This window comes from Helobdella robusta (assembly GCF_000326865.2).
Source record: "Helobdella robusta unplaced genomic scaffold HELROscaffold_124, whole genome shotgun sequence".
Lineage (NCBI taxonomy): Eukaryota > Metazoa > Annelida > Clitellata > Rhynchobdellida > Glossiphoniidae > Helobdella > Helobdella robusta.
The window spans coordinates 99414-111790 of record NW_008703679.1 but is presented as its reverse complement, the minus strand read 5'-3'; the positions used below and the strand labels follow the sequence as shown (position 1 = coordinate 111790).

The 12377-nt window shown below is 32.2% G+C and overlaps 2 protein-coding genes across 2 annotated transcripts; one reads left to right on the top strand and one right to left on the bottom strand.

Annotated features, from left to right (window-relative positions):
- Positions 1-1568: 1568 nt before the first annotated feature.
- Positions 1569-3090, top strand: HELRODRAFT_92156 (hypothetical protein; the record flags this gene model as incomplete). Its single annotated transcript, XM_009013921.1, has 4 exons — positions 1569-1691; positions 1859-1948; positions 2298-2442; positions 2846-3090. 4 exons carry the CDS (start codon positions 1569-1571, stop codon positions 3088-3090), a joined length of 603 nt encoding a protein of 200 aa, XP_009012169.1.
- Positions 3091-4797: 1707 nt separating this feature from the next.
- On the bottom strand, positions 4798-8890 carry HELRODRAFT_186294 (hypothetical protein). Its single transcript, XM_009013920.1, has 13 exons — positions 8834-8890; positions 8396-8596; positions 8045-8223; positions 7520-7727; positions 7332-7408; positions 6950-7042; positions 6336-6516; positions 6048-6206; positions 5741-5913; positions 5148-5718; positions 5083-5124; positions 4928-4986; positions 4798-4905 (listed from the first exon to the last, which is right to left on the bottom strand). Exons 1-9 carry the CDS (start codon positions 8838-8840, stop codon positions 5756-5758), a joined length of 1263 nt encoding a protein of 420 aa, XP_009012168.1. The 5' UTR covers positions 8841-8890; the 3' UTR covers positions 4798-4905; positions 4928-4986; positions 5083-5124; positions 5148-5718; positions 5741-5755.
- Positions 8891-12377: the final 3487 nt, after the last annotated feature.

Below are 12377 nucleotides of genomic sequence, written 5' to 3'. Positions count from 1 at the left end.
TCAACACCTCGACCACCGGCAACATCTCAGCCACCACCACCACCACAACAACCACAGCAACAACAACAGCGTAAAAACAGACAACATCAACAAAAGCAGCATCAGCAGCCACAACAACAACAAAACCATCAAAGACAACAACAACAACAGATTAATATTGGCTCACCTATTGAGACCAACCTAAAAGAAATTCTGGAAAACATCAGCTATAAAGTATTTGAGGTGAGTTTACCGGTTGATTGGTTGGTTAGTTAGTTGTTTGGTTGCTTGGTTAGTTGATTGATTGGTTGGTTGCTTAGTTGGTTGGTTGATTGATTTAGTCGATTGTTTAAGCAAAAGCAAATTCCTGGTTGGTTGATGAGTTGTAGTACATCAATGATTGGTTGATTGAAAATTAGTCATCATCATAATCTTAACAACAACAACAATACAATAATAATAATAATTATTGTTTTAATTATAATTATTTCAATTATTATTATTATTCTTACAGCTGAATCAGCAAGAGGACGCTGAAGAGTTTCTCAGTTGCATACTGAACAAGATGCACGAGGAACTAATCAACCTGTGCCTCATAAAATACGGTGAGTTTTGATTGGTTGGTTGGTTGATTGATTGATTGATTGGTCGATTGATTGATTGGTTGGTTGGTTGGTTGGTTGGTTGGTTGGTTGATTGATTGGTTGGTCGATTGATTGATTGATTGATTAGTTGGTTGATTGATTAGTTGGTTGATTGATTGATTGGTTGGTTGGTTGGTTGGTTGATTGATTGATTGATTGGTTGGTCGATTGATTGGTCGATTGATTGGTCGATTGATTGATTGATTGATTGATTGATTGATTGATTGATTGATTGATTGATTGATTAGTTGGTTGGTTGATTGATTGATAGATTGATTGGTTGGTTGATTGATAGATTGATTGATTGATAGATTGATTGACAACAAAACAAACACATTAACAGATTTTAAAAGAGCTTTCAACAACAACAACAACAACAACAAGGATAATTATCACAATTATGAATATAATGGCGATTTACACAACAACAATGGAGGCGGTGGTGCTGATGATGATGATGGTAATAGTAATAGTTGGCAGCAGGCCAGACCTAGGAGCAAGTTGGCCAACACTGTTGACCCTGTAAGTTATTGATTGATTGAATGGAATGGAGTGGAGTGGAATGGAATGAAATTGAATGGAATGACATGGAATGGAATGAAATTGAATGGAATGGAATGAAATGGAACGGAATGAAATTAAATGAAATTGAATAAAATGAAATGAAATGAAATAAAATGGATGAAATTGAATAAAATGAAATGAAATAAAATGGATGAAATAGAATGGAATGAAATGAAATTGAATGGAATGAAATTGAATGGAATGAAATGAAATTGAATGGAATGAAATTGAATGGAATGAAATTGAATAAAATGAAATGAAATAGAACGGAATGAAATGGAATAGAATGAAACGTCATAATTTTCATCATCACCACCACCCCCATCATCATCACCATCACCAATGTCACCATTATTTTGATCGTGCCCAACCGTGCAGTCGATGCTAGAGAGGTCTGCTATCTCGGATATCTTCCGGGGACAAGTGGCCTACCTGTTGGAGTGCCCCGGTCAGAAGGACTCCCTCACCCTACAGCCCTTTATCACTGTTCAGCTAGACGTTCAGGTTTGTGTCTGTGTATGTGTGTGTGGATGTGTTTGTGGGTGTGTGTTTCTGTGATGTGTGTGTATGTGTGTGGTGTAGATATGTTTGTGTGTGTGCGTGACTAGTTGTGTGTAATAATAATAATAACAACAACAATAATAATAATAATAATGTTCCCACACAATCAGCACCAATCGGTGACTTCGGCCCAGGAAGCACTGAGGAGGTTCGTAGCAAGGGAAGCTGTCACCAACTATACCAACTCCTCGAAAATCAAGGTTAGCGTTCTTCTTATTATTCTTATAATTCATAATAATTATAATAATGCACCTATAATTCACCAATGCATGAATGGACAGTTTTGCCAACAATTTGGTTGGCAATTCATCGGGATTGTTGCAAGAAGTGCATCTTATTGTGTATTCTAAATCGTCATTAACACTAACAATTCACCAACAATTCACTGATAATTTATTACCAATTATTCACTAACAATTCACCTACAATTTTCGAACAATCCACCATAATAGTCCACTAACAATTCACCACAAATCCACCAAAAATTCACCATGACTCCACTAACACTTCGCCAACAATTCACCAACAATTCACCAACAATTCACCCAGGTCGACGCCACAAAACGTACCTTGTTTGACGTTCTACCAAAAGTTCTTGTACTGCATTTTAAGTGGTTTAAGTACGATGCCAAAGGAGGACTGCTTAAAAACACTAAGCAGTTTTATCTGGATGAATGTCTCGAGATACAAGATGGTTTGTATTTGTTTGTTTGTCTGCATGTGGTTGTATGTGTTTGTGTGCTTTTCTCTCTCTCTCTCTCACATACAATGATAAAAATATATATATATATATATATATATATATATATAAGTTATATTAAAGGTTAAGACCATTTTGCTCATTGTGAAGTTAAGTGCAGAACGGTGAAATATATTTAATTAGCATCATAGCTTGTTCCTGTCATAGCAAATAATAATAATAATAATGATAATAATAATAATGATAATAATAATAATGATAATAATAATAATGATAATAATAATAATGATAATAATAATAATAATAATAATGATAATAATAATAATGATAATAATTATAATGATAATAATAATAATAATAATGATAATAATAATAATAATGATACCCGCCCCCACAGACTTAATGACCCCGCATTCGAGTAGAAGGATGGCAGCCCACATGAAGAAGTACGAGCTGTTCGCTGTGGTAACGCACATCGGCTCGCAAGCCGTCGGTGGCCATTACTACACTGACGCCTTCCACAAGGGCTACATGCAGTGGCTGAGGTACGACGACGAGAAGATACATAAGGTTTGTTTTCTATGGGATGGTGGCTTCATTGTTTGTTTGGTTGGTTGGTTGATCGATCGATTGTTCGTTTGATTGATTGAATGGTTGATTGATTTAATAATTGATTGATTGTTTGTTTGATTGATTGAATGATTGTTCGATTAATTGTTTGATTGATTGATTGCTGGTCAGTCAAGTTTTCAAAAGAAAAATTGATTTTGTAAAAAATCAATCTTCGTTTTGCGTCCAGAGACCCGGTTTCCCGAGGTAGGAAACATTAAATTTGACATTAAATTTATAAACCAAATTTAATGTCATAAATGACAAATCAATCAACCAACCAATCAATCTTTCAACTATCCAGTCATTCAACCAATAAACTAACTAACCAATCAACTAACTAACTATTCAACAACTAACTAACCAACCAACCAATCAATCAACTAACTAACTAGCTTTACTAACCAATCAATCAATCAATCCAGGTAAAAATGTCTCAGGTGTATAACTACAGCCACCCGCGCGTCCCATACTTGGTTTTCTACAAGCAACAAGAGTCATCTTCATCATCATCAGCATCTTCATCACAGCCTCAACAACAACAACAACATCGTCGTCGTCGCTAATGATGATAATGACGTCATCAATAACAACAATAATGTAATCTATAATTTGAAGGTGTTATTATCATTATTATTATTAATATCGTATCATCATCATCATGTATTACCATTCAAAGGTTATATATGTGTAAATATATATATATATATATATATATATATATATATATATATATATATATATATATAGACGGATGTGTTGTCTAGTATGTTTGTGTATGTATATATATTTGTTTGTTTGTATGTTTGCATTCTTTGTACCATTAGCATTATTAAAACAGATCTAACCTGTTACCAATGTATGCTATTGTTATTATTTTTTGTATTTGCTCTCCGCTATTATTATTATTATTATTATTATTGTATAATTTTTATCTGCTATATGTTTTTGAAATGTCATATATATGTGTATATATATATATATATATTATATATATATTATATATATATATATATAATGAAAATCACTTGAATGTTAAGTTTGCATTTAGAGTTTATTATTATTATTATTATTTATTCCCATCATCATCATGGCTTATATGAACGTGTAAATAATAAACGTATCGGCGAGTTAGGAGTTCTTAATTAATTAATTAATTAATTAATTAATTGATTGAATAACAAATAATTTGGTAAATTAATTAACGCATAATCATAATAATAATTATTGTTATTATTCGATCGTTTATTGTTGCTGACGATTTCAGTTAATGAGTGGGTGAATGAATCAATGGATGAATGAAATCCGGTTCGTTGATTGATTGATTGAATGAAATTGTAAATAATAAATAAAAGAATGAAAGAAAAACAACCCAAACGATTAACTGAGTGAGCGAATAAAAGAATGAATGAATGAACTGACTACATGAACTCAGCCAATTGGCACTTTTCGTCTGATTTTATCAATAAAAAGTTAATAACTGACCATTTTACATATACGTATGTATTGTACATATATATATATATACATATATGTAATATACAATATATATAATATGGTATATTATATATATGTATATATACTGTTTGCGTGTGTGAAAAGCATTCGTTAGTGCATTCTTAATTTTAGAAAGACGAACTGCTATATATTTTTTTTTGTTCGTATATGGTTTTCTTTTTTAAATAATAATAATAAATGGAACTTTTTTAAAAAAATAATAATAAATCAGGCCTTTTTCGCTCTCTTTGATATAAATATTTATTAATCATTAATTATTTCTATTTATAAACCACGAGCTGAATTTGAACGATATTTTTAGACAAGAAATATCTTCGTAAAGTGTGAAATATTATTATAAAGTATTATATATATAAAGTATCCATGTAACGTAAAAACAAAGTGTACAAATTTCAGTATTTTTTCGGAATCCAGTTTTTCAAATTTTGGTACTTTTGCGGGATCCAGTTTTTCAAATTTTAGTATTTTTCCTGAATCTAGTTTTTCTAATTTTGGTATTCCTGAATCTAGTTTTTCTAATTTTGGTATTTTTGCGGGATCTAGTTTTTCCAAGTTTCGAAATCTAGTTTTTCGAATGTTTGGGATCTAGTTTTTTAAATTTTGGTATTTTTTCGGTATCTAGTTTTACAAATTCTTGTATTTTTCAGAAATCCAGTTGATAATAGATGATAATGATGGTGTCTTTCTAAGAGAGTTTAGTCGATAGGATCGGATGAAAAACACGGACGTGATAACGAAAATACAGGCGATGGCGGAACGAATTTTAACCTACTATTACTGCTACGTTAATAAATGAAAAAAATGACATTTTTTAAGAACTACATATCATGATATCAATCCAAGAATGATATATCATGATATCAATCCAAGAATGATATATAATGATATCAATCCTCGCTTAGAGTCTTAAGTCTCTATCCATTGTGGCTTAGACTTATTAACGTATAAGACGTATTAAACCAGATGGGACCAAAAAAGGAGAGGATTTTATCATTCTAGTAAAATGGAACTGAAACAGAAAAATAACAATTAGAAAAAACAATTAGAAAAACAGCAACAATAATAATAACATTATCAACGTCATCAATTAACTCCTAGGTCAATGACCCAAATAGTTTTTAATCAAGGTAAACGACCCATTTAATAAGGGTCCGCGACCCGTTTAGTAAAGGCCCGTGACCTATTTATTAACAGCTTCGTCGGCAACCAGCAGCTTGACCCAGTTATTTAGCTGATCGACCTTGACCTTGTTCCAGACGGTGACGTCAGAGAGGGCTAGAATGCGGAGGGCATTGAGGGCAGCCGTCTCCGGGGCGAGGACTGTAGTGCAAGAAAGTCCTAAGAGATGGGTAAGTGGAGTATGTTTGGATCAACCAATTAGAAAATAGAAGAATTATTATAACCAAAAAAAAACCACCACAATTATTATAATTAAAATAATCATAATAACAACAATAGCGAAAGTTTTTCACCAGAAGGCAGTCTAAGAGAGGACCAGATATCGTAGGGCCCCCATTCTGAAGAGATGGGCGGGCAGTTGATGACGGGTAGAGATGTGTTGGCTGACACGGTTGGGCCCAGGCCGTTACTGCGACCCGCTATTGCTATCAGCACGCATGGAATGTTCTGCCCTGTGTAAGATAGAAAAGTAAAGAGAACTTGAATCTTTAGAAATTGCGCTGTGTATACAAATTGATCAAGTGATTGAATAATAATAATAATAACAATAATAACAATAGTAGTAATAATAACAATGTGACCTTCGTACTCAGAAACGATCTTAAGGGTCATGTCGGGGCCCTTATGAGCAGAGGTCACTCTCAAGACGCACTCCACCCCGTAGCTGCCAATCAACTTTTTTATCTCCTCCCCTAAATTCAGATCAGCTGATGAGCCCATCAGTACCGCGACTTTGCCCCTCGGTTTCCAAGCTAACATCGACTGGTGAAATTATTATTGATGTTGTTGCTATTATTAAATTATTATTATTACTATTGTTATTGTTGGTTGACTGATTGAATAAATAATTGAATAAATGATTGGATAATTGACTGGATAATTGACTGGATAATTGATTGGATAGTTGATTGAATAATTGATTGGATAATTGATTGGATAATTGATTGGATAATTGATTGGATAATTGATTGTATAACTGATTGATTGATTACTTCAAAAGAATAACCATAAGTCTAAAAATCATCCCAAAAACAACCACCACTCTACCATCATCCGATTCATATAGCCAAAGCTGAAACCAGCAATATAAATCAATCTTCGTTTCGCGTCCAGAGTCCCGGTTCCCCGAGGTAGGACGTCGTTTTCTTTGCCATCAAAGTTTTAAAACTAAAACCAGCAGAAGAATAAAATAAACCTGAACTTGGTCGGCCACCCATTTGAAATTATCTTTTATGACCTGTAAGGATTCAGTCGTCACTTCTTTCAGGTCCCTATAAACCTGCTTGTCCTTTGAGGGAAGTTGAAGTTTTTTCTTAAATTTATCGAAAGAACGAAATTTCTAATCTAAGAAACGGTTATAATTTTAGGATGGTAAGGAGGTGTAGTTGTTAAGGAGCCGAGTTCGAATGCGAAAAGATCCGAGTCAATCACATGCAATGTGTGTGTGTGTGTGTGTGTGAAACACACTGATTCGTATCTATACAGACTGTCGCTAAAACCTCTGGGCTTGAAATGAGAAGAATTGCAAGAAGTAATAATATTATTGTTATTATAAATATTATATGATAACTTAAAACCTTCATCAATCTTTTGTCACCAGATGGCCAAAGTCTCCAGGAGTCAGAATCTATAATGTCGGCGAGCAGAATGGTCTCTTGAAAATTTTAAAATAAAATTAAAAAACTAAATAATTAAATTGTTTTTTATTCTCTGCCTGAAAAAAAACTTCAAATTACGATACTGTGATACCAGTAGCACTCCTAACTTTTTTCACAGTCGACGCCAAACTCGATTTTCATGTCAATCAGCGAACAGTTCAGCTCGTTCCAGGACTTTTCCAGAATCTCAAAAACGCACTGGGCTGTCTTGTTGATGATCTCCAGTTGAGTAAGTGTGATCTGGACCCCAGAGAAAGTTAAGTTAGACGTGATAATCTGCTCATATGACCACTGCGGGTCATGCTTGGCATCGTCCTGTATGTTGGTGTGTATGTATATTTGTTAGTGTGTATTATTATTATTATCAAAAGATTTATCTAGCCCTAGTTAGTTCAAATTCAAAAACGCCATCAAAAATTAAAATAGCACACAATTAAACATAAGATTAAACATGTCATCACTAAAATAAGTATGTATGTATGTATGTATGAATGTAGATGTGCACGGTGACAAAAAGTTTTAAAATTCGTTCGACGGAAGATTTTGATCAACAAGTTCAAAAAAATACTCCTCAATCAAAGAAGTGTTCCTCGTAGTATGTTTTAGTTAAAAAGCCAAAAAACGCCCTTGACCTTAAAAAAATATTCCAATTTGACAGGATAAAACTTGAAGCCCTCAGGCACCCCAGGATTTCTTTTGAGGAAGGAGCCAGTGGCCACCCTCCTGATCACAAATTCAATCGGGATCATTTCACACTTGCGAGCCACGAAACTTCTGTCAGTCTGACTCCTCACAAAGTGGGTCTTTATGCCTAATGGTCGAGAAATTTTAGAGAAATTAAAAAAATTTAAAATCTGTGTGTGTGTGTATGTATAAGTTTGTTGTGTGTGTGCGTGAGTTTGTGTGCGTGTGTTTGTTTGTGTGTGTGTAAGTTTATGTGTGTGTGTGTGTTGTTTGTGACAGAAGTTAGAAATAAAACTAGCCAGCTCTATTGAGCAATTCATATACTGCAACATTGGTTGATGTTGATATGACAGCCTTTCCTTCTAACTCATTCGATCTAGCTCCGTCCCCAGCCGTGATACGATCTTTTGAATGTATCAGGACCAAGTTTGGGTCCTCTTCTAATTCATAGATCACTTTTGTCTTTCCTTCATTCAGTCTTTTGACCTTCAATCCATCCACTAATCAGTTTGAGATTTTCATTATGGTGTAGAGTAGATGTAGGGTAGATATGAAAATAACAAATGTAGAAATTTTAAAATGGATTTTTAATAATTTAAATCATATTCATATTCAATCAAATTTTAACATCCAAACTTTATCATTATCAACACTTTTTTCTACATAAGGAGACAATTACGTTACAATTGATTGAAATTCAAAAAGTTCATGAAAAAATTTAAAAAAAGTCATCCCACTTTCCATCTTTGATATTTTAGATCTTTGATAACTCAGTCAGATGAGCAAATAGGATTGCCGTCCTGACAGATTTTTGAAAATTTCATTTTTAGTAAAAAAAAACAATTAAAAATAAAACAAAGAGTATTTGAGTAGAGATAGATCATGGTGGGGCCCTGATGAATTGATAATGAATCTAAAAATTTTCATAATTTAAAAAAATTCCGGCTATAAACGTGTATATTGTGATCTGCCTAATAATTCCCTAATTGTTATTGGGGCGTAAAATTCCGGCACACCCAAGCAAATCCAAATGCAACAAAGTTTTTTATTTTTTAAAAGTTTGATCTTTGAATCACGCCAAATAACTGAATAACGTCTAATGAAAAAAAAATTTATAAATTAACAATTAAATAATAAACAATATTATGAATAAAATTATTAAAAATTATTAAAATTTGAAGAACTTTGATTGAAAAACTCACTGAATACGGCACGTGCAATCTACAGCTACACGCTGTTTTCCTGCTATTAATTCAACTAAAAATGGATCTTAGTAATAAAAATTCAAGTATACATGTAAATATGTAAATTAAATTTTTTATATTATTTAGTAAATCTTAAATTTGTTCAAACAATACCAATTTGTTATTTGTCAAATTTTTTTTCTTTTTCGTGCCTTATCCTTTCAGGACATTGGCGACCACCGACCCCCACAAACCCGATCTTTAAGACTTTGTAGTATTTGAAATGTGGTGACATTCAACAAGTGACAAAAGGACTCCACGAATGTTATTCGTTGTTGCTGATCGCGATCTCTTCTCCCTGCAATCTTTCCAGTAGTTGTTAGATTTTCCATTCTTTCCTTCCGCATGATGTGATAAAAAAAACTTAACTGCCCCTGTCGGATTATCTATAGTAATTTTCTCTTTTTATAACCGGACTGTTTTAATACATCCTCATTTGAAGTATGAGAGGCCCAACTAATTTTCATAACTCTTCTCAAAAACCACATCTCAGCAGCATTTGTTAAACTATTGTCATTTATTAATAAAAATATTTTCACCTTCCATAAATCTTGTCACAATCAACTCTTTGGACATTTAAATTTTCAATGGCGGCTTATTTAAATTTTGTAGTGTAGAGCTGTTTCAAAATGGAAGGCAACTTGCGACCTTTTATAATGGCCGTAGTCCTAATCAATAGTAAATTTTTTTTTTCAAGATGTTCTTAAAGAAAGCGCCGTTGAGTTTGCCCCAATTCTCTACTTTTATTTTACATTTTTTTAAAAATCCATGTTTTAAATTTATTATTAAATTAAGAGAAAAAATCAAGGACATTATCCTCATGATGATTATCCACATTTTTATGATTTATGTTGAGAAAATGTTGAAGACTACTTCGATTTTTATGTATTTAGAGTTTAAAATAGAATTTTTTAGACATATTTTCTCATAAATTTCAATTTTTAACAAAAACATAAACATTTGAAGACATCTCTTAACTAACAAGAACATAAATATTTGAAGACATAATTGGAGCTTTACTTTAAACCAATTAGAATATATTTTTACTGCATAAGAAATTTGGGAACATTTAATTAAACTTGCAATAAAACTTGCCTAAAACTCATAAAAGTCATCTTCTAAATTGTTAACACTACAAAACTAACAAGCTTAACCGGCCCCTAACTTGAAATCACCAAAAATAATGATCAAAAATAAATTTATTCGTAATTTATTCGTAATAATAATATTGATATATTATAAATAATATTTTTATATTATAAATAAAATTGTTATATTATAGGTAATATTGTTATATTATTATTCTCATTTATTTCCATTGTTATTTATTAAACAGACGTGTTGGTGATTTTACCAAACAAGTCAGGGAATAAGGAACCCAATGGTTATGGCCGCAACTTATTATTCTTCTTATTATTATTCTTGTGATTATTCCTATTGTTATTAAAGTTATTGTTTTTAATGATTTTAGGATTAGGAGATGATTGCAAATTCATCATTCATATTTTTATTCATTCATTCATACATACATACATTCAGTCATTCTTTCATTCATTCGTTTATTCATACGTTCATTCATTCATACAGCTGAACTTGGTTATATAGTATTAAAGAACGATGCTAATTATAACAACTCTAGCAGGCAATCGGCATTTGAGGATGTTGTGTTTGTTTACGACATTCGTAATTCCGAAACTTACGATTACTTCAAAAGTTTGTATTTCTCTGCAGTGTTCTTATCAAAAGTCAGTAAAACTAGATATAGAAGGGAAAAGACTTTTCAGGTTAACAAAAAATTGGTTGCCAGCCTAATTTTAGCCACACTAGCGACTATTTAGTTGTGGTTACTTTCTCGGCCTCCGTCAAATTTAGAAATTTCAACATATTTAAAATTTTGACCAACTCCCTCCAACGTTATATTGATCCACTGCTGTGGAGTTTTACTTTTGAAAATGAGGGCACGGAAAACCGATTTTTATGACAAAAAAACGCTTTCCTTTAATCAAAGTTAAAGTTGTCAGTTTTTTAATCGATTTAAAAGTTTTTTACGGTAATTTAATAAGAATCCATTTTTAATGGGGAAAAATTCGCCAAAAAAGGTTGACTAGATTTGTTAATAGATTTGCTAGGACAGCTGGTTTAGTGATCTGTTGGAAAACACTTTCTCCTATATCTAGTTGTGGGTTTTCTTTCTCTCTCTCTCTCTCTCTCTCTCTCTCTCTCTCTCTCTCTCTCTCTCTCTCTCTCTCTCTCTCTCTATCTCTATCTCTTTCTCTGTGTGTGTGTGTGTGTGTGTGTGTGTGTGTGTGTGTGTGTATGAGTTTGTGTATTTTCATTTTTCCATCGCCAGAGCGGATGACGACCAGCGTTTTACTGATCATCGCTTTCATTCTCCTCTTCACGTTGATCAGTGTCTTAGAGTTTTACATTGAACAACAGAAGTTAGTGGAAAATAATTTATTATAATATTATTATCATAATTATAATAATAATAATTATTCATTATTTCTTTCCTTCATTCATTCGTTCGTTCATCTGTCCATTATTTATTCATTTGTCGGAACCAACGTACCATAATATTATTTTTCATTCATCCATTCATTCATTCATTCATTCATTACTCCATTCATTCATCTATTCATTCATTCATCTATTCATTCATTCATCTATTCATTCATTCATCTATTCATTCATTAATCTATTCATTCATTCATCTATTCATTCATTCATCTATTCATTCATTCATCTATTCATTCATTCATCTATTCATTCATTCATCTATTCATTCATTCATCTATTCATTCATTCATCCATTCATTACTCCATTCATTCATTCATTACTCCATTCATTCATTCATTCATTCATTCATTACTCCATTCATTCATTCATTACTCCATTCATTAATCCATTAATTCATCCATTCATTCATTAATTCATCCATCCATTCATTCATTCATTAATCCATTCATTCATCCATTCATTCATTCATTCATTACTCCATTCATTCATCCATCCATTCATTCATTCATTCATTAC

Bases quoted from the DNA above. Each gene is read 5' to 3' on its own strand.
- HELRODRAFT_186294 (XM_009013920.1), bottom strand. The intron at 8,224-8,395 runs GCTAGTTTTATT...CTCGACCATTAG, and splicing joins TGAATTGCTCAATAGAGCTG to GCATAAAGACCCACTTTGTG. The intron at 6,207-6,335 runs GTCACATTGTTA...TATCTTACACAG, and splicing joins GATCGTTTCTGAGTACGAAG to GGCAGAACATTCCATGCGTG.